The sequence below is a fragment of the Piliocolobus tephrosceles genome, chromosome 19, assembly GCF_002776525.5.
Source record: "Piliocolobus tephrosceles isolate RC106 chromosome 19, ASM277652v3, whole genome shotgun sequence".
Classification (NCBI taxonomy): domain Eukaryota; kingdom Metazoa; phylum Chordata; class Mammalia; order Primates; family Cercopithecidae; genus Piliocolobus; species Piliocolobus tephrosceles.
This window is the reverse complement of record NC_045452.1, coordinates 64,836,594-64,858,907: the sequence shown is the minus strand read 5'-3', so window position 1 is coordinate 64,858,907 and position 22,314 is coordinate 64,836,594. Positions and strand designations below refer to the sequence as shown.

Below are 22,314 nucleotides of genomic sequence, written 5' to 3'. Positions count from 1 at the left end.
AGGAAGGAAGGAAGGAAGGAAGGAAGGAAAGAAGGAAGGAAGGAAGGAGGGAAGAAAGAAAGAAAACAACAGCCCAACTACCAACTATATGTGACTTACAATAAACCAACTAATGGAAAAGGAAAAAGATACTGAAGTATTGAAAGTAACAACATACAAAATCATACACCATGCAAACATAAACCAAACAAACAAAATCTGGTATAACTTTATTAATATCAGGAAATAGAGACTTTAAAGCAAACATTATTACACACATGATAAAGAGGGCACTTGAAAATAATTGAAGATTCAATTCACTAGTTTGAAATAAATTTAATGTTGTGTGTACTTCATATCTCAAAACACATAAAGGGAAAATTGCCAAAAGCACAAGGAAAAATACGCAAATTCACAATCACAGGAAAAGATTTTACACAGCTCTATGCAAATGGAAAAAGCAAGCATACAGACAAATTAATAAGGGATTTAGACAAATTGAACAATGCAATTAGCAAATTCAGTATCTTTGTTTATCTTTCTGTATCCATCTGACTGCCACCCCACAAACAAAAACACTGAACAGTTAGAGACGGAAACTTATATGAGGTCATAGAGCAAGTCATTAAAAATTGTAGAGATTTAAATCATATGTATATCAGAGGTTGGTAAAATATGGACGACAGGCCACCTCCAGCCTGCTGCCTTTTTTTGTAATAAACTTTTACTATAGTAATACAGCCTCACTCATTCTGTTACTATTATCTGTGGTTGCTTTCATACTACAATGACAGAGTTAAGGAATTGTGTCAGAGACCTAATGTCCCCAAGATTTAGGGTTCTGCTAATTTAGTGATCTTGGTTTCCAAGGGAAGAATGCTTCCACCAGGAACGCTTTAATACGGTTCCATTAAACTGGAAGCTGAGCCCACACATGGCCACTTGGAGCTCCCCATGATAGTAAATCAACAGGCAAAGAAGAAAATGAATGTTATGGCTGGGAAATTAATTCTGACTATCAGGAGGATATCGATTGCTACTACAAAAAGGGCTTCCAAAGAAGTAGATCTGAAACAGGGATTTCTGGGAATAGCTTTGAATATTCCCAAATCCACAGTGAGTTGGTTGTTACTTAATGTGTCCAGTAGATGGTGCCAAAGTAACATTCGTAGATGATTAGGCAGTCTCACAGGCTATTCCAAGATGATTTGTTCCCACAGCCAGCCATCCTTCTTTGCCTTGGAAAGGTGAAGTCTGCATTTGCAATTGCTAATGCCAGCTGGACAGCCCCCTGCCTATATATTGAAACTGGATGGTATTGCTTGTTTTACTTTTGGTATTGAAAGAACAAAGGTCAAACCATTATCTTAGAGCTTTTATAGGCCTTTACTGATAAGTTTTTATGAAATCATAAAATATTCTGAAATTAAATCAGAAAGCGTTGTGAACATGAAGGCAAAAATTTACAGTCATATATCATATTTTTAATTTTAGAAGCTATTTGAAAAGCGTGCTGTATTTTAAATTCACACTACTACATACAGTGTTTTTTCCTAGTGTTAGCCTTTAATCCTAAACAAGAGCACCCTGTTTGATCTTTTATAGAGAATGTTCCATCAATTGAATAGTCAATACGCTGTAAAGGGTTTCAGTTTAAATTTACAAAGCTATAGATAATAAAAATCATTTGCTAAGCAAAGTAGAAGAAAAGTCATAACGTAAAAGGATTTAATTGTTTTTGGCAAAATGGTTGAGAGCACAGACTCTGGAGAGAAAAAAAAGTCTGAATTCCAATGCTTGTTCTGTATGATCTGGGACAAAGTTCTTAGATTTTATTCTGAACCTTTGTTTCCTCAGCTGTATAATGCAGGTAATAATGGTTTCTTCCTCATAACTTTGCTCTAAGATAACATGAGTACAAACAAATCACTGGGAATACGCATAGCATGTAAGTCCTAAATAAACGCGGGCAATATTAATTATATTATCATTATTTAACAAATGTGGAACTTTGTGAACTCATGTCTAAAATATCAAAATTTTAATGTGTAATTTGGACCTTTCATCTACAGTAAATTTGTCTTTTTTGTTTTTGAAATATCTACGGAATCATCTTTGTTACAGAATGCAACGCTATCTTCCATTCAAACAGCATGACACTGAGAGTATATTTAATTACATTTGAATGGATTTCAATTAAATCAGGATTTAATTTGTAAGTCAGACAATTTATTCATTCTTTTCTCTGAATGACACATTCTGATTCAACAGATCAATACTTATATTCTTGAAAATTTAAATATAGTTCCAAAATTTGTATTAAAATATAATAAATATTTCAGAACTCATACCCCATGGATTTCAAATAAGGCATCCTACAATATAGTTCCGTTGATTCTGTAGCTACAATCAGACATGTGTTTCATTCGAGTTCTAAAAGTTTGCTCAAGCCAACTTTAATAGGACCCCTGAAACTTCCCAACCATTTCATTTACGGAGGTTGCTGCACCTGTGCTACACTGAGAACACGTCAATAAAGCCTTGACAACTTTGAGACAGCCATTTAAAAAGGGTTCCCCAGAGAATCTCCAACCGGCCTGTGCACTGGGAGGATGGACAGAGTGGAGCCTTGGGAAGTTCCCCCCATTTGCAGAGGGAAGGAACCTAGACCCCTCCTCTTCCCGTGTGGTAACCTGGGATTCTATTTGTGAAATGGGGACCTGTTAACAGGAACCCCTCTCGCTTTACTGTATTGTTTTCCTTTTTGCCCAAAAAATCCCATAATCCCCTCACCCTTCAAAGTGTCTGTGAGCCTAATCTTTCCTGGTCCTGTGACAACAACCCAATTTGTAGGTGAACTAAGGAGAAAGTTTAGTAAGGAAATTATAGTCTACCAAAGAATTAAACATATTTTGATGCAATAATCATTGAAATCTTATTTATTATATTGGCATAAAATTATATCAATGAAAAAATAGAAGGTTCAGAAATAGACACAATGGATTATGATAATTTAGAATATAAAGAAGTACATATTAAATATTGGTGAACCAAAGGTTCAGAAATAGACAGTGGATTATGATAATTTAGAATATAAGGAAGTACACACTAAATATTGGTGAACTGAATAGTATTTACTCAATAATGTGATAAATGAATTGTTCAGAAAAAACTAGATGCACACACTTTAACATATTAAAAATAAATTCTAGAAAGATTAAAAGGGCAATTTTTAAAAAATCAAATGTTAAGAAAACCAATCCTTTCAAAAATTCTGCAAGATTTTTAGTATTCTTTGCGTGGTATGACTGGGAAAGTTTATCTGAAGAAAGTTAAATGGCCTGCCCGGGCCACAGTGTTAATTAGCAGAAGAGCAAGGAATCAAATACAAATTGATTTGAATATAAAACCTACAATTGTTCATTAAAATTCTACATAAATTACTTAGAAGAGTCCTTAGCATGTTTTAGACTAGATAACCTTATTATTAGTGGTGGTGATGTCATCATCACTGTCATTATTACCCATATAGCAGGAAGATGATTGTAATGTTAAGTGAAATAAATTTATCAATTTATAGATATATAACATTCTGGGCACAATGTATGTTACTAGTATGCTTTTGGATAATGTTGCCAAAGGTTAAGCAGAACCATTAGGGACATGAATGCAGCTGGAAACCATCATTCTTAGCAAACTATCACAAGAGCAGAAAACCAAACACCGCATGTTCTCACTCATAGGTGGGAACTGAACAATGAGTTCACTTGGACTCGGGAAGGGGAACATCACACACCGGGGCCTATCATGGGGAGGGGGGAGGGGGGAGGGATTGCATTGGGAATTATACCTGATATAAATGATGAATTGATGGGTGCTGACGAGTTGATGGGTGCAGTACACCAACATGGCACAAGTATACATATGTAACAAACCTGCACGCTATGCACATGTACCCTAGAACTTAAAGTAAAAAAAAAAAAAAAAAAAAAGAATGCTGAAACCTCCTGAACTAGTAATTGTTTGTAATTCATTTCAAAGTAATAAAAAGAAGTGAGTAAAAACACTTTCTACACAAAGAAGCTTATGTAATAGTAAAAACTTGGAAATAATAAAATGTTGAATAATTGACATTATTATTTAAATTATGCTACATTAGCATACTAAAATATTAGGTAGTTACTTTTAATGATAATTATGGGGATAATGCAGGAAAAACTATTTGTGAAAACTCAAATGGAAAAAAGTAAATGTAAACATGGTAAAGTTGTAACTAAATGCAATAATAGAGCTTATTTAAGAACTGGAGCACAGAAAATTACACAGAGAGTTGTCATGGGGTGGAGATTAGGATAGAGTTTAGGCGATCGTTTTCTTTGCTCTTTTTAATGTTTTTAAATGTTTTTTAATTTATAAAATAGGAGGTAATACATTTAGGCAATTTGCTTAATATATTCATGGATATAATTATAATTTCCAAATATAAATGTAAGTATATTTGGCTAAGTTCAAAATAATGTGAGCTTTAATTAATTGCTTCAGCTATTTCAAAGAGAGAAATTCAACAAATTAAATAATATAGGTTTTCAGATTTCTCTTTCTTTATGTTCAAATTTGGAAAGTTTTTTCATCCCTAAATTAATTCTCAATTAATAATCATTGGAGGCAGAAACTGTATCTATATTTTTATAGGAATCTACCGTAATGAAGGTCAATCACTCTGGTAGTCTTGGAAGAATTTAAAGACTTTTCTGACTTCTCTCTCTGCTCATTAATGTGCCATTCTGAAAGCCAAATTAATGAAACTCTTCCTTGTATAGCTCATCCTTATCCCATAAATTCATCTAGTTAATGTTAATGGGAAGATAATGACTTCATTCTTGTGTCCACAACTACCACCCTTGCTTTAATATATAAAGATCGATGGTGAGTCGAAGTATGAGAACATTGACCAAGGAGGGGGCTGGAAATGAGATTGAAATTGTGCACCAACCTGTTGTGACCTCTTTTTAAATCTTTAAAGTACAAATGATTTTGCTGTGTCTACTTCTATACTTAAAAGATATTAGCCTTAATTTGAAATGATTTTTTAATCAATCATTATCCTTGACTGAATTCCATCTGCTGTTCCTAATACGATAATTCACTGAATCTAAGATGTCAATGATTGTAAGCCTTATCATTATTTCATGAACTACTAAGAAAAAAAAATACTACAAATTAAACTATAACCAACAATGCTTTCTTATCTATGAGATGTGTTATTTTATACTTATTTAGATCACTTGTTTAGACTTTAGTCAGGATAAAACTTCTGTACAAAGTCTAAACAAGTGCTGTGGTCTTGGGTTTCTTCCAAATTCTAACACCTGTTCTGCAAGTTTAAATGCCAGGGTTCCCTTGATTACCAAATAACCATATTTCTTGCTCTTGTCTCTCAGGTGTTTTCTTAAACACACTGAAGGAATTCTGAACATGATACCTCACAATATACTGCTTTAGTATATGGATTATTTTTAGCTGAAGGCTCTTGAAAAATAGCAAAGGCAGGGAGAAACATTTGCTGAACTCCCTTTATCTATATAAAGATAAATCCTCCATATGAAACACTTGTCATCAATCACTTTTACAGGAGTTTCGTCAACCAGGAAAGACTGACTCATCACAGGAGAGGGGACTAGAGACTGACACCACACCCAGACGAATTTTTTCACAAGCTGTCATAATTCCCACTCCTTCCTCCTCTAAAGTCCACTCACCTTTCCTAAAAATTATTTACCCTTCCCTAAGTTGTCTATCCCCCCCTTTATTTCCCTGTATTCCCCTACATATTGTATCCCTTTGTATATAGTATATATGCTCCAGAATCTCACTGCTTTCTCTTTTTTTTGGATATTCACTTTTTCTCTGCAATGCCCCTGCACACATAATACTAAAAACTAAGAAACATACATTCTTTTTCTCCTGTTAACTTTACTGTTTTCAGTTTATTTCACAGCCTCAGCTATCAAACTTACGAGGGTAGAGAAGGAAAGTCTTTCCTCCTTCTCTTTTTCAGTGAGTCCTTCCCTGACCACCATATACAAATTGTGACAACATTACCCATATTCCTACGCCTTTTCTCTTCATTATTCTTCTTAACACCACTTATTGTCATGTGACATGAAAATCTTTCATTATTTGGGTGTGTATTGTCTATTCCCCAAACACACTAGAATATACATTTTATGTTGGAGGGATTTCTCTTCCTCTGTTTTTTCTTTCCAGCACTTCCTACAATTCTTACCCCTTCTTATAATAGGAATGCAGTAAATACATGATGGACAAATAAATGACTATTCATCTAAACTACGGAAAATTCAGAAAAGTTCTTCTAGTTCACGATAATCTCCTTTCCCTTGAAAGACAGACTACTCACACTGAGAAAATTCATTTCTCTCTTAACCCTATTCTATGCTGACACTTTTAGCTGACACCGTCTTTTCATAGCTCTGTTGATGTTAATACATATGCAAGTTGCCACAGCTCTTGGGCTTTGGGTGCACCATCTCCTTCCATTCTGAATAAATCGATGATAAAACTACTTCTGGTCAACTCTGGGATTATCAGCCATATGACTCTTTTCAAGTTATTTAATTTCTGAAAAACTCATGGGTTTGGTTATACGGACTCAATTAAATACTAAATATAAATAACATAGTATAACATCTGACACATACATGCACTATACATATGAACTATTATTAAGTTTTGACCTTAAAGTCCTCGGGGCTCTGTTCTAGCACTCTACATTAGTTTGATCAAAATATTCAAATCTATCTGAAATGCATTATGTAGAGAAAGGACAGATTCATGGGGCACGGCTCAATACATATTCATTTAAATAGAATAAACGTGGAATTTACGCCATTGATGTCTCCCTGGAAACCAAATAATTCAGAAGGTGGTGGAGAAAGATAGATGGAAAAATAAAGAATACAGTCCTGCTCCAGGTTTAGCAATATTTAGTCATGGACAGATGGACATATTCTCAAATAATTTACACTCTAGAAAGAATGAAAAAAACAAATATAAAGAAAAGTGTTTAGACTTCTGTCCATGTTATTCCTGAACCTGAAATGGTTTGCCTTCAACTATTCTGTGGCCAATTTATTCATCATGTTTAACTTTTTCAGAGTCTTCCCCAACTACTCTAGATGTTGGAGTGATATGGTTTGGACCAGTGTCCCCGCTCAAATCTCATATCAAACTGTAATTCCCAATGTTGGAGGTGGGACCTGGTGGGAAGGAATTGGATCATGAGGACAGTTTCTAATGGTTTAGCACCATCCCCCAATGCTGTCTCCCAACTGAGTTCTCACAGGATCTGGTTGTTTAAAAGTGTGTGGCACCTACCCGCTCTCTCTCTGTTTCTCCTACTCCAGCAGTGTAAGAGGTGTCTGCTTCCCCTTCACCTTCCTCCATGCTTGTAAGTTTCCTGAGGCCACCCCAGCCATGCTTCCTGTACAGCCTGTGGAAATATGAGCCAATTAGGCCTTTCTTTATAAATTATTCTGTCTCAGGTATTTCTTTATAGCAGTGCAAGAATGGACTAATACATGGAACCTTGATAAATTATTCTCTAATATTACATCCTATTCATTTTATCTATAGCACTGTTCAATTTTAGTTGTTTTTCTTACTATTTTGGTATACTCATTTCTTCCAGGTTTCTTCTACTAGTGTAGAATCTAGTAAGGACAGGAACAAATGAGTACACTTCCAGCATGTACCAGAAGGCTTGACACACAAAAGGTAGTCAATTAATAGTTGTTCAATATATCAGTTAAATAAAGAACAGTGTTCAGCAAAATACAGTTGAGGAGATTTGAAGGAATTCTTTAAAAATATTTGAAAAAGTGTTTTGCTAAATCATATCCAGACAATTTTAGGATCACAATAAAAAGTGATTTAAAAAAACTGTATTACCCTTTGTTAATATAAAAATGAGCAGAGTTTGTATCCTCTCTCTCACATTTGCAAATCAGCAATTATGTGAGGCAAAGGGAGAGTGCCCAATTGACATAGTGGAAAAATAATCACAATGATCCTGGATTCAAGGAAATCTGACGTTATTCTCTGACTTTTCTTCCAATCGTAATGTTGTCAAAGTCACTGAACTCTCTCAGCCTTGTCTCCTCCTCTGTGACCTGGCAGATATGAAATAAACTCTGAGAATCCTGCAGTCTTTTCTACTATTACTTTGATTTTCATTTCTCTAGTACTGTTTTTTAACTTTTGTAATGCAGTCAAAAACAGTGCAACTTCCACTTGCTTTTAATAAATAGAAGCACAAAGTGACTTTGTGACTTTTGCTAATGCTCTTCTAACTCCATCAGTTCTCATCTTAGGAGGACTGGGGAGAAAAAAAACTTGGTGATTTTTCCCAATGCTGACAGATCTTGAGGTGTGAACTTCACAGAGAGAAACCTGTCCATATTCAATAGAAATAAACCAAGAAGTTAATTTTAAAAACATGTTTAATTCTCCCTGTGGAAATCGACACCTGCCCTTTCACTGCTTAATGTATTTACTATGATGAGTTTGGAAGTTCTGAATAGATGCAGCCGTGCTTATTACTAGGAAAAATGTGGTAGCCATGTTCAACAGTGAATAAAGCCATTATCCCCAAATGACAGACCTGCATATAGATTTCCCGTAAGACCCTCTTTATGTCCAGTAAAAGAGAGCCAAGTCCCCTTCAACAGGCAACACTCTTGGCAGAGAGAGTAGACTATTGCCTGGTTTGTCAATTCAAGGGCATATTTGAATTATATTCTGTTGACTGATTGTTTAAATATAACTCATAAAAGTTTATCCTCCTTGAGACCTTCAGTACTTTGACCCTGACCTCAGTTCCCTATCACTTTCCTAGCTTCAGCTTTTTCTCTATCCAAACAAAATGACCTCAGTGACAGACATCCTCACGGCCACTTTTGATTCTTGCTTCTTTTGGACATTTTACAGATCCTCTATGTTAAGTCCAATCATTTCTTTTGTCACTACTGCTCCCATGTTTAAAGCATATCTAGGATGACGGCCTTAGAGTTATGCCCAATTGCTGTGCTTCACATTTATGGTTTCCAGCCTCAGCTGAGTCTTCATCTCTATACCTTTTAAGACATGGCTCTAAATAATGATTGCAGTGTTTACTGTGTACATACAACACGTCAGGGTCTGTATGCTGCATTTTACATTAAGTATCTTTTTGAGTATTTTGGATGCCCTGTGAAGTAAAAATGAGGCTGAGGAAACTGAGGCAAAGAAATAAGAGGTTACAAAATTTGTCTTGTTTTATACAGGTAGAAAATGCCAAATGAGTTGCACTCTCTGATTTCTCTTGCACCTACTGCCCCTGCTTACAAGCAAGCCCTCAATCAGCTCCTTCCTCTCTATGCTGAGACAGTTGGTAAAGCATAGAGGTGGAGGTTCTGGCAAAGAATTCTTAAAGCATGTGCTGAAGAATTATGTATGTATTTAAAAACACATCAGCCTAATGGAGAAATCTCAGTTAATATTTATTTTTGTCTACTTTTATAACTAATGCATGATGGCTGTAGAAAATTTTGAAAATGCATAATATATATATATATATATAAAGAAAAAAAGAAAATCATTCATAATCTCACCACCCAGAGGGGACCACTGTTAACGTCTGATTCTTTGCAATGTTAAATAATTTAACATCTTTAAATAATTTGACATTTTTAAACAAAAGCAACTTATTATTTATATAATTGATATATAATTATGATATATATATAATACAAATACACAGCCATTGGAAGATATTTATAACTCAGGGAACTACTATTTCCAGCTACCAGTACATGAGGTTACAAAATTAGGAAAGAATAAAATATCCACTCAAAATGAAAGATAGACCAACCTTATTAACATAATAAAGCACAAAAGATTTACCAATATGGTTTCAGAGTCCACATTGTAAATAACTTTTAAGATGCTACCAAAATTTTGGCGTTATCTCAAAGAAAATTATACAGAATTTCCTGAAAGCTAATTAAAATTGTCTGCCTCTTCCAACTACATTTGTGTATACGTCCCGGCTTTCTTCATCTACTTCAGTCAAAACAAAATATCTCAACAGATTGAATAAAGAAGCAGGTATGGGAGTCCAACTATCTTCTACTAAACCAGACATTATAATGTTAAATTACATTAAAACATAAATGTTAAAATGATATCAAACCAATGGCAACCTTCTCAAAGTTTTGAAAAATGTAGATTTTTAAAAATAAGTAATATATCATTTATGACAGCATGCAATAGGTTTATCTTTAAATAAATTGACAAATAAATATATTTTAATTTAAATTTTAATTTCTAATTTGATAAATATAGGTAGATAGATTACACATAAACTGAAGTTAATTGGGTCCTCAACAATTCTGAAAAATATAAAAGATCCTACATGCAAAACCTTTGAGAACCATGATCTAAAAGAAATGCATGGCCAGGCACGGCCAGGCGCAGTGGCTCACACCTGTAATCCCAGCACTTTGGGAGGCTGAGGTGGGCAGGTCACAATGTCAGGAGATCAAGACAATCCTGTCCAACATGGTGAAACCCCGTCTCTACTAAAATACCAAAAATTAGTTGGGTGTGGTGGTGCACGCCTATACTCCCAGCTACTAGGGAGGCTGAGGCAGCGGAATCGCTTGAACCCAGGAGGCGGAGGTTGCAGTGAGCTGAAATTGCACCACTGCACTCCAGCCTGGGTGACAGAGCGAGACTCCATCTCAAAAACAAAACACAGAAAAAGAAAAACAAGAAATGCACATGCCAGTCCTCAGACAGAGGTGTTTATTACAGCACTGACCACAGGGTTAGCCTACATATTGATGACCGTGTGACTAGATAAATAATAATCATAATATTTTATGCAGGATTTAGCATATCCCCTTGTTCTAAATGTTTTGCTTATTATATGATTAAGTCATGTAATCGTTACAACAAACTTATGAGGAAGACATGACTATTACTTCCATTTTATAAATGAGAAAGTGAGCCCTGAGATGTTCATGACTTGCTGGTAAATAGTGAAGGCCACAATTTAAGCCCACAGTCTTACATTAAAGTCTATGAGCTTAATCACTCTGCTATGGGAGTTCCTCTAGAATGTGGTATTTGAACGGAGCAAAGCAGCGTGCAATAATGAGAAACAATAGGTGAGGACGGCATAGCCTCGCATGGGTAGATGCCTTACAAATAATGTCATTTTTAAAAATGTGGGAAGAGGGGGGTGGTTTGTATGGTAGAAATAGAGATGATCAAAGTATTTCACAAATCGCAGTTTATTGCTATATAATATGGTTTGAATGTCTATCCCCTCCAAAATTCATGTTGAAATCTAATTGCCACTTTAACAGTATTAAGAAGTAGGATCTTTTTTTTCTTTTCTTTTCTTTTAAAAATAGAGGCTTGCTCTGTCATCCTGGCTGGAGTGCAGGGGGCTCAATCTCAGCTCACTGCAACCTCCACCTCCCAGGTTCAAGCGATTCTCCTGCCTCAGCCTCCTGAGTAGCGGGGACTACAGGAGCCTGTCACCATGCCTGGCTAATTTTTGTATTTTTAGTAGAGATGGGATTTCAGCATGTTGGCCAGGCTCTTCTTGAACTCCTGATCTTGTGATCCACTGACCTTGGCCTCCCAAAATGCTGGGATTACAGGCATGAGCCACTACACCCAGCCAAGAAGTGAGATCTTTAAAAGTGATTAGGCCGTGAGGGTCGGGTGGAATTAATGCCATTATAAAAGGGCAAGTTACACCCCAGTTTGTCTTTTTTCCTCCTACGTTCCACCTTGTGAAAACATGGTGTTCCTCCCCTCCTGAGGATGCAGTGTTCAAGGTACCATCTTAAAATCAGAATCACCAAACCAATAGTGCCTTCATGTTGGCCTTCACAGCCTCCAGAACTGTGAGCCAAAGAATCTCTGTTTATAAATTACCCAGGTTGTGTGGTATTCTGTTACAGTAGCCAAAAATGGACCAAGACACCATAGAAGAAGAATTTTTTTTTTTTCCTTAGGTTCCTAATGCTTAAGGAGACAGAGAATAGGAAGAACAAATCTCACAGGGAATATGCTTGATAGATGAGGTACATGGACCACATGGTGAGTGAGTTCCAAAATGACTGAAATCTAATTGCTCAATTAGGATGGAAACAGGCCTCTGTAGAAAGCAAAGTCCAGTTAAAGTTTGAGGTATATATTTATATAAGTGGTTCTCAGGTGAGACTGTCATGAGTGACAAAGCAGAGATCTTAGATTACAGGCAAGGTGACTGGTGCTGGCTTCAGAGATTAGCTCAAAGGCTCGCAGGTGTGGCTCTGTCAAGGCTGAGGGCTCAGTCTTCCGAGGAGCAGCTGACAGTGTAGCCCTGAGTCAGCATGTGTAGGGAGGTGGCTCACAGAGTGTAGACTACATGATCTTAAGCTCTCAGATTGTGTGTGTGTGTGTGTGTGTGTGTGTGCGTGCGTGCGTGCGTGTGTGTGTGTGTATTTTTTTTTTCCTTTTTTTTTGAAGTCCAGTAGTTGAAATCAGTAATTCACATATGGCATATGATAAGGCCAAGGTGTGGTGTCACATTCCTGGGGGCAGGGGAAGATCACTCCAAGTTCTCACATATGGAGTAGGATAAGACATCACATTTTTGAGAGGCTGAGGAAATACACTTCAAGTTCTTATCACAGCAAAACACATATCACTCACATAGCAGAGTACATGTTTGGAATCATTTCAAAGCTACGTGACAGGCGAGAATTGTATTGCTGTGACTTTATAGCAAAATACCACTTGTACAAATGTTGACGACACATAAAACAGCACCATATATTTTCAAGGATAAACAAGTATCTCAATAAATGTGTAGAAGGTGAATTGGAAAGATATTTACTAGTTGCTCCAGAAGACTTCTGGTGGGGAAAATAAATGGACTAGAAAATAAGTAGATGAAAAATATAAATAAAATAGAAAGTCACTTCACAAAATGATACTGATAGTATGCAGTGAACTGAATAATATTGTTAATTTAATTTTTATATCAAAATTAGCAAGAACAATGAAAATTACATCTACCCAATTTCCCACCCCGCATAAAAACATAGCCTACAATTGTCTTGAAGAAAGAGATTCTCTTGTCTCTGCCATAGTGACAAGGATATGCCCAACTAACTGTGGAAGAGTCAGCTCTTTCTTTCAACCTTACTCATCAGCCTCACAGTCTGACTCTGTTTATGAGGCTCTCCTCCACCAGCCAGAAAGGATGACATGCCATACCTGCAAAACTTGTACAGCATCAACAGAATGAATCTTTCCAACAAGCCAAAACATTGACTATTGTGGCATAGAATATGCCCCACCCATTACTACATTTGGATATCCTTTTATTACACCTTCTCATGATTTTCTTTTTCCTGGAAAACAAAAGTATTTCTTTCATAGTCCAGCTAGCATGATACATCAGCGAGTCAGAATTCTAGCTTTGTTGTAAGGTTTCGTGAATGTCCGATCCTCTTATTTTGTACTTTCCTATTTCCTAGGTAAATCTGAGTATTTCACCCAGTTTTCCTTAACTAGGCATTGAAAACTCAGTTTTTTCTTACAAACCTTCATGTCTTCCTGCTCATTTGCACAGTCTTATCTTGCACCTTCTATAAAATGGAGAAGCTTGACATTAAAATGTAATTTTTATTACATTTTGAGGGATTCCCAGATAATTTTTTCTCCAATCTCCTTAGGTAGGGACTTCTTTACTATAGTTGCCACACACATCTATTACCCTCCCCAACTTCTACACAATTTTGGGGGGCATTCCCCCCTTCTCCCACCAATCAAGGAGCCAGCTATCTCTACCGAGCTGAGTAAATGTAGAAATCTTACTACTCCCAGTTGCTAGCACCAACATTACCTGACGGGACTGATTCCTAGAGGTCAAAGACAAATGCTGGGTTTGGTGCCTGAGTTGGTTTTAGGCTTCATTTTCTTCCTGGCTTCCTCCTCCCTGGCACAGGTTCAAAGTTGTTTCTTTCCTCATAACTATATCTGAAAAAGCAAGGCCCATTCTACTAGAAGACCTTGTATTTTCCGTGGAGAATCCACAGAGTGAGCAGTTTGAAAGAGCAGATAAGAGGAGGGTTCTTCAGGCTGTGGCTGCTGAGTGAGAGTGAGGTGTTGCCAAATTGGTTCACGTATTTGTGGAAAGGAGACAAAGTTTCTAAGTCCTGAGCTGCACCCTTAATTCTTCACAGACATGTTGATTTTAAAGTTGAGCCTACAACTACCTCCTTGGGTAGGGCCAAGCAAGCATGGTATTAAGAGAGGAAGACAAAGAATTGTGTTCCAAACATTCCCCAGGACTTCAGTTCCATAAGGTATCATCTGGTCGAATTCATCTGTGGAAGTTGTCTGGTTCCTCAGTTTCACCCATTCTATGGCCAGCCCAGACTTCCCCAGGTGGGACTCATGCCTCTTCCTCCAGAAAGCAGGACTTCTCCTGTCCTAAATCCTCCATTCTCTCCATCTACCAGTTAAATAAATCCCAGGCAGTAGACGTAAAGTTCCTTGTCCTGAAGTATAATATCCATCCTTGTAAAATACTACATGGCCTTATCTTTATCCTCACATTTAGGAATTTCTAATATTTCTCCCTCTTTTGTTGCTTCAGGTGCCAAACAAAACAAAATGCTTCATCAAACCAATGACATACATCATGTGTCAAGTATCTGCCTCAAAGTAACTTGTTGCGTACTCCTTACTTCTGTATACAGGCTCACAGTTTCTTAGTATTTACTAAAAATCAGAATGCAATTCTTTAATTTTTTTGTTCCCCTTTTGTACATCATGTGTCACCTTTAATTCTTTGTTCATCCTAGTTACTATGAAATTTTTCATTTACTTGCTTTGTAGTTACTTTGAAGAGTAAAATGTAGATTAGATGCAGTATACTGTTAAGGTTTTCTAATACTACAGGGAGTGTTTCATTTGTTTGTTAAGTTAAGGCCATTGCAATAAATTTGCTCCTTAAAATTCTACTGACACTTGTTCTTAATATTTTTTAAGAGACAGCTGTTATACTGTTTGCAAACGTAGTATCACCCCAGCAAGAAACTAGCTTTGTGCTTCTGTCATAAAAGGGACACAGGTTTGTTTTTTGTTTCTTTTTCTTTTTCTTTTTTATTATACTTTATGTTCTAGGGTACACGTGCACAACGTGCAGGTTTATTACATATGTATACATGTGCCGTGTTGGTGTGCTGCACCCATTAACTCGCCATTTACATTAGGTTTCTAATAGGAAATGGAAAGGAGAGAACTACTGAGTCAAGTGCAAACTCCTCGCCAGGCAGAGAGCAGAACTGTCCTTGCCCGGCTCCCTCTGCACCTTCCCTCGTCTGGGCCCAACCCCATTCCACCCGCACCCCGCCCCAGGCGCACTGGCTGGGACTAACAGGCCGGGACTAAGGTGACAGCTGACTGCAGGGCGGAGTGCGTGTCCTCCCACCGTGCCGGCGCTGAGCTGACAGTCCGCTGTCAAGGGAAGTGACAGCCGCAGCCGGCTCGCAGCCAGCGGCCAGACGCCCGCGGACCATGCTCTGCAGTCCGCAGAACTGGGGCGGCTCCTATCAGCGGGTCCGCGGGGGGCTTGATACACAGGTAAAGTTCTCTGGTTCTTAGGGGAGAGGAGAGGCGGATCGTGGGGCCACTGTGGGTGCGGGAGTGGAAGTGGGAAGAGGTGAGTCCTCGAACCCTGGATGTGGACTGACGAGCTCTTGTTTGAGTAGCCATCACACACGGGACAGACAGACCCGCATACACACTCAATCCTGGAAGCAGAGATCAGAGATCAGGGTGGGTGCAACTTGAACCACAGGAGCTCAGTCTTGGTAGTGCTGGAGGAGAGGAGGAGGCATGTTTGTTTGAAGAGATAAGTAACTCCCCCATAAACAGAAAGGATGGGTGGACCTGTCATCGCTGAAGGGACACAGGTTGGAGGGGAATTCTACAACCAGTGAGTGATCCCATTAAAACCGCAGAGCATTGGGGATTAATAATACTCAGTATGGATTTTGGGACCCAGGTCTGGGGCAAACCCAGAAACTTCAGACACTTAATTGTGCTCTGCTCTTGCGCACTATACCTTACGCTTCTACAGTGGGAGTCAGGTGCTAAGACGGTAGTCAGAGAAATGAACCCTACAATTGTGTATTAGCAACAATTCCCCTAACAAGAGTTTCATTTGTTTTACTTATCATCACTATACAAGACATGGGCTTAGAAACAGCCCTGTTGTCCTAACAAAGAAAAACCACATAATTCCGATTCAGGGGCACTTGTTCTAATCCTGGCTTTTTCAGTAACTCTGAGTGTCAAATATTTGTGACATCTATTCTGATCACATACAAAATCAAACTATAAATTTATTTAAAATTAAGTTATAAGTAAACTACTTTTATAAAAGTCTATAAAATAGAAGGGCTGAATAAGTTCCTTGAAAATGTGGAAAAGTTCCATCACTATAGCGTGCCTCTTTTTACTGTACCGTAGAGATGGCAGGCTCAATTGTGCAAGCTGGTTTGATATCATTAGTGTAACAGCCAAGGTGACCAAAGGCAGTAAATTATGAATTTGTAGTTGAAAAATTATAAAACTCAATTTTTTCACCCCAAATTCTAGTTGATTCTTCCTCTAGTATTCAAACACTGTTTCCTTGATTATTATTCAACTTTGACAGCCTTCATAGATCAGGAATCCACTTAAACAAGGTTGAAAATACTCATTTTAATTTCATTTTATATTTGTTATTTCCATGATGTCAAATTTTTAAAAACGTTGATGGTAGCCAAGCACAGTGGCTCACACCTGTAATCCCAGCACTCTGGGAGGCCAGGCATGGAGGCACACACATGTAGTCTGAGTTACTTGGAGGGGCTGAGGTGGAAGGATTACTTGAGCCTGGGAGATTGAGGCTGCGGTGAGCCATGTTCGCTCCAGTTCACTGAAGCCTGGGCACATAGTGAGACACTATCTCAAAAAAAAATTGATGGCTTCAAAATGTGAAAAAACCTCTGTCTACCTACATATTGATTTCATATTTTTAATACAACAGATCTCAGGTAAAAATCCCTATGTAACTAAAAGCTAAGAACATACCTTTCTAATTGAATTTTTATGGCTAACATGGTGACCTGTGAATAGATGCTTCTAAATATTTTTTTGTGGGTAGTGATTAGCATCCATCCATTCGGTCAGTCATCCAAAACATGTTCATTATGAGCTGGGCCCTGGGCCTTGAGAAACTGGAGATTTGTCCAGAAGCTAGCGATACAGAGATAAATCAGCTATAGTTTCTGTCTTCCAGTGGCACTAAATCTAGTAAGAGAGAAGCACCTTCCAGGAAATAATGAGAGAGTTGGGTAACATGAGGGTAAATTCAGTGAGTGCCAACCTGAAGGAGCTCTTAAGTCCTCCCTGAGGAGTATGTTAAGGTTGCTCTGGTAATACAGAACCTGTTTCAGAGCCTTGGACTGGAGTGAGAGGACAGAAATTCCAAAAGGCACTGAAAGCTGAGTAGGATTGAAGCACAAAAGCCAGGAGAAGGGAGGCAGAAGGAAGTGGGCAGTAGGAAAGGTGTAGGTAGTGAAAAACAGGGTTGCATGGGTACAGAGTTGAGAGTGTGGATTTAGAACTGGAGTAGAGAATAAACTAAGTGGTTTAGATCTTGTTTCCAATACTTTGTTGCAAGACCCTAGGCGAGTTTCTTAAACTCTGGGTGTTAGTTTCCATTTCCATAAAATAGTGGTGACAGAAATTATTCCACCATAAATATATTTTACATTTAGTGAAATAATGTACTTAGTACAGAATTTAGCACATTTTAAGTGATTAAAAAATGTAAGTTTTATCTGTCTGGGCGTGATGGCACACACTGATAATCCCAGCACTTTGAGAGGCTGAGAGGGGTGGATCACCTGAGGTCAGGAGTACCAGACCAGCTTGGCCAACATGGGGAAACCCCGTCTCTACTAACAATACAAAAATTAGCCGAGCCTGGTGGCAGACGCCTGTAATTCCAGCTACTCAGGAGGCTGAGGCAGGAGAGTCACGTGAACCTGGGAGGCAGAGGTTGCAGTAAGCCAAGATTGCACCACTGCACTTCAGCCTGGGTGACAGAGCAAGGCTCTATGTCAAAAAAAAAAGTAAGTTTTTTTTTTTTAAATTCTAGAAGTTTTTCCTCCTCCATGAGCATCTACTTTCATTTTCCAGTAACTTCCTCCACTATTCCCAAAATCCTCCTATATAATCCACAAAGGAAGCTTCTGAAATTAGGCATTATAGGATATCAGTAAACATAGCGATCTGTCACACAAACCATATTGCCATGAGGCTACATCTCAACATTAAACCCAAGGAAGCTCTAAAACAGCACACTTCAGAACCCTGGCTGTGCTATGATCTGGTGGTCGAAATACTTCTTGTTCCTCTGCCATAATCCAGAAGTAACAGGACTTCCATTCTTGTGAAAATTACTCTTAAGTCAGCAATGTCGAGGTATGTTTATGGAATGCCTACTGTAAGCTCAATAGAAAATAAATACAATAGATAATAAAATAGCATTAACAAGATCTGTAGTGGACATGGGGACACACGAAATGAGAAATTCATTTGGGGCCAATTGGGTCTGCTGTCCGACTAAGAACAAATGAGTTAGAAAGATGATAAATATGTAATGGAGAAGATGGGAGTAAATTAGAACATTCAAAGATACTCAGAATTGTCATGTTCTATTTTTCTGCATACAAATTAGTATGTGCAATATATAATCAACTCAATGAGATCCATAATATGAATTCGACAGTTATGAATGCATTGAAAAGTCATTTGCACATTCTTGGTACTTGGTAAGGATTAATGCCCTTCATCAGCCTTTTTTGTTTTGTTTTGTTTTTAAAAAACCTGGCTGCTATTCCTTCTGGGATGGTTGGACTTTACTGTGATTCAGCATAAGATACCTATTTCACATCTAAGGAGGCTATTTACCAGAATATATAAAGGGCATCATATAAGATGATTTCACATGAAAAAACGGTCCTAGAAGGAATGTTAAACCAAATACTGATTTCTCAGTCTGCTAAAGTAGCCATCTGCATAGCTTTGCAAGGCTTAGGTGCCTAAAACAACCATGTAACTTAGTTCATTATTCTGTGTCAGTTGGATTGTGTCCTGGTTTGGGTCAGTTTGGCGGGTAACTCCTGCACTCTCCTAGCATAGGATTGTTGCGAGAACTAAATACAGTGACAGTAATTCTACAACGATTGTAGAATCCGCTGGCAGATGGGCTGGTAGCCGGATAATCTAGAACCACCTTATTCCTATATCTGGCAGTTTTCAAGCGATTGGCCTGGTAATAGAGCATCAGATGAGTGCCTTAGTTCTCCTCCACATGATCTGTCATCCTTCAGCAGCCTAACTCCAGCTCAGTCACATGGTGCACTCAGTATTCTAAGCACAGCAGGAGCCAAAGCATTGAGGCTTTTTGAGGCTTAGAATTGGAGCTCTTTCAATGTCACTCCTGTTGTATTTCTATGACCAAAACAAGGCACAATGCCAGCCCAGATACAAGGGGTGGGAAATAGATTCCACCTCTTGATGGGAAAAGCTGCAAAGAATTGCTAGTCATTTACAATTTTCCACAGAAATATGTGTTTTGGATATGAATCAGATCCTTGCATTGGTGGCAAATTATCACATTAGCAACTCCCTATGAAATTTGAACTTATGACATAAAATACATACTCCACGTTAATTAGAGAATTTTTAGAACATTTTTTCCAATAATTTGTGTACTTATATTTTAAAAATATGTTGGTGACAATAGTGATGACGATTTTATTGTTCATATATTTGAGTCATTGTTTTGGGCTAATGGTGTGATAAGTATTTTGTATTTATCACTGTATTTAGTTCTTGCAAAAATCTTATAACGATAAATGCCATTTTGGTACATTGTATATATCTTACATGATTAATATTATATAATTTGTTATAACACAGAGAACAGATCTGATGTCAAATATATTTTCTCATCTCTACTTTGGGCATTTTGTTGTATATGACAAAATTTGGATTTACTCATTTCTTCTAGCTTCAGAATTTTTTAAATTGGTAAATACTGATTATGGAATCAGACCTGATTTAGAGAAGATCACTAGAAAATTTCTTAAATGTTAGACAGTTTCTAAAAATCAAAATTAACTTGGTGACTAGTCTTACTTTTTAAAATGCAAAGAGATTGATGCTGACTATAAAAACAAAAAATGGTTGTTTTTGAGACCTCTCTTTTTAAACCTCTTTTCTCTTAGTTAAACCAATATAGTAAATGGGAAAACTTTATGGAAATGTTATAACCCACCCCAAAATAACATGTAATTGTGACAAATATGTAATTGTGTATATAATTTTAAAAATATGTAAACACATACAGAAGTACACCAGATAACTATTATATTCTCTTATTTTTCTATTTTTCAGAAAAAGAAAACTATCTTTACCAATTTAAATGCTTTACATTTATCTTATATATACATATACATATATAATACATATGTGTATAAATTATTCATTTATATTATACTGTCACATAATTGTATTAATTGTAAATAGCCAATACGGGCTATTAAGTTCAACGAACTGTCCCTCTGTATGTGTACAAATATATATGTACACATAAATGTATATGTACGTATATTGTATATGTATATATTGTATACAAATACATAGAATTGTAAATTTACAGTTCTAAAATCTCTCTATGTATGTATATGTACATGTACCTACAATTTTCCTTTCCAACATGATTTATTGCTACACACACCATCGCAATGTTGAGAGAAATCCTGAAATTCCTCCAGTCCAACCACCATACAAGAATATCTTCACTTAACTATACTTCTTAAGAATTATAACAACATATCTGCAACTATTAGTAGAATAAATAATTTCAGGTTTACTTTTCTGACAAAACATATTTCAAATGTAAATTAAAAATATTTGCTTTATACACTACTCTCTGTATTTTTTCTTTTCAGAAATGCAGTCCAGAGAAAACTGCCTCATTTTTCAGTAAAGTGACATATTCCTGGTTTAGCAGGTAGGAATTTTACTAATATATTTGAAGCATTCCACACTGAAAAAGATCCCAAGGGAAATGACACCTGAATTTTCTTTAATCTCAATGTGAATTGTTGTACAAAGTTGTCTCATATTACTTATTACACAGAAATCATAGGTAAAAACATACTAAACAGTTCCACAGATAACAGGACTAATATTCCTCCAATATGTCTGTCCCTTTATAGAGTTTTCATCTCATTAGCACTAGGGAAGGACAGAAAAATGAACTTCTTTTTTAGCATCGAGTATATGCTATCCACTTTGTGTTTATTATTTCATTAAATTCTCCCCGAAGTGCTATGAGAAAGGCATTTGCATGAGAAAAATTTAGGCTCAGGAAAGGAAAGCATCTGTCCATTGATACTCATGTAGGAGTAAGTATGTGTTTTAAACCAATTTCTGATGAGTTCATGTTTCATGCTTTATTTTTGCTATGTCATTCTACTTTTTATTAGAAATGCTCTCTTATATACTCATATATGCTACTATTAAAACACACACACACACACAGCCCTAATCATTTTATAAGACATGTATTATGGGTTTCCTTATAGAATAATTCATCCATAATGTACGATGAGGGTTCAGAATTTCTTCGGGAGATACCATTTTGAACTTTGATTTTAACACATAAATTAAATCGTATTGAATGGAAAGAGTTGATGTTTTCTTATTTTATAAATTCAGAAGCTTTCTTTAGAAATGTATTTCTTTTCCCCTGTAACAGAAAGTCCATAATAATATGAAGTTAAGTTTGTCTTTCTAGCTTTATGCCCGTTGCTTTACAGTTCACGGAAACAAAATTGCTCAGTTTTATCTACAGATATGTTCCCACAGGTGGATTAATCTTCTAAAAAATGATTGGGTACTAGATGCCCCAAACTCTGCTAGTCTTTAAAAATGCAGAGATAAATGACTTAGTTTCTGTCTTCTAGGAATTAATAGTAGAATTAAAAAGATTAAAAAGTACATCACCGGCCGGGTGCGGTGGCTCAAGTCTGTAATCCCAGCACTTTGGGATGCCGAGACGGGCGGATCACGAGGTCAGGAGATGGAGACCATCCTGGCTAACACGGTGAAACTCCATCTCTACTAAAAAAAAAA

General features: G+C 36.9%; 1 protein-coding gene and 1 long non-coding RNA gene across 7 annotated transcripts in view; one reads left to right on the top strand and one right to left on the bottom strand.

Moving 5' to 3' along the window:
• The window catches only part of LOC111553003, a 19,481-nt gene extending 5,291 nt beyond the window's left edge, over positions 1 to 14,190 (bottom strand). For both annotated transcript variants that reach the window (XR_002734795.1, XR_002734796.1), the window contains exon 1: positions 13,949 to 14,190. This is a non-coding gene — a long non-coding RNA (uncharacterized LOC111553003). The remainder of the gene's footprint in view (positions 1 to 13,948) is intronic.
• Positions 14,191 to 15,403: 1,213 nt separating this feature from the next.
• LOC111552989 (canalicular multispecific organic anion transporter 1-like) overlaps positions 15,404 to 22,314 on the top strand; it is a 91,139-nt gene continuing 84,228 nt past the window's right edge. For 2 of the 5 annotated variants that reach the window (XM_023227502.1, XM_023227501.1), the window contains exons 1-2: positions 15,404 to 15,693; positions 21,126 to 21,187. In XM_023227502.1, the coding sequence (XP_023083270.1) occupies positions 15,628 to 15,693; positions 21,126 to 21,187 (128 nt within the window). In that variant the 5' untranslated portion in view covers positions 15,404 to 15,627. The remainder of the gene's footprint in view (positions 15,694 to 21,125; positions 21,188 to 22,314) is intronic. The other 3 variants (XM_023227505.1, XM_023227504.1, XM_023227503.1) reach the window with 3 other exon arrangements.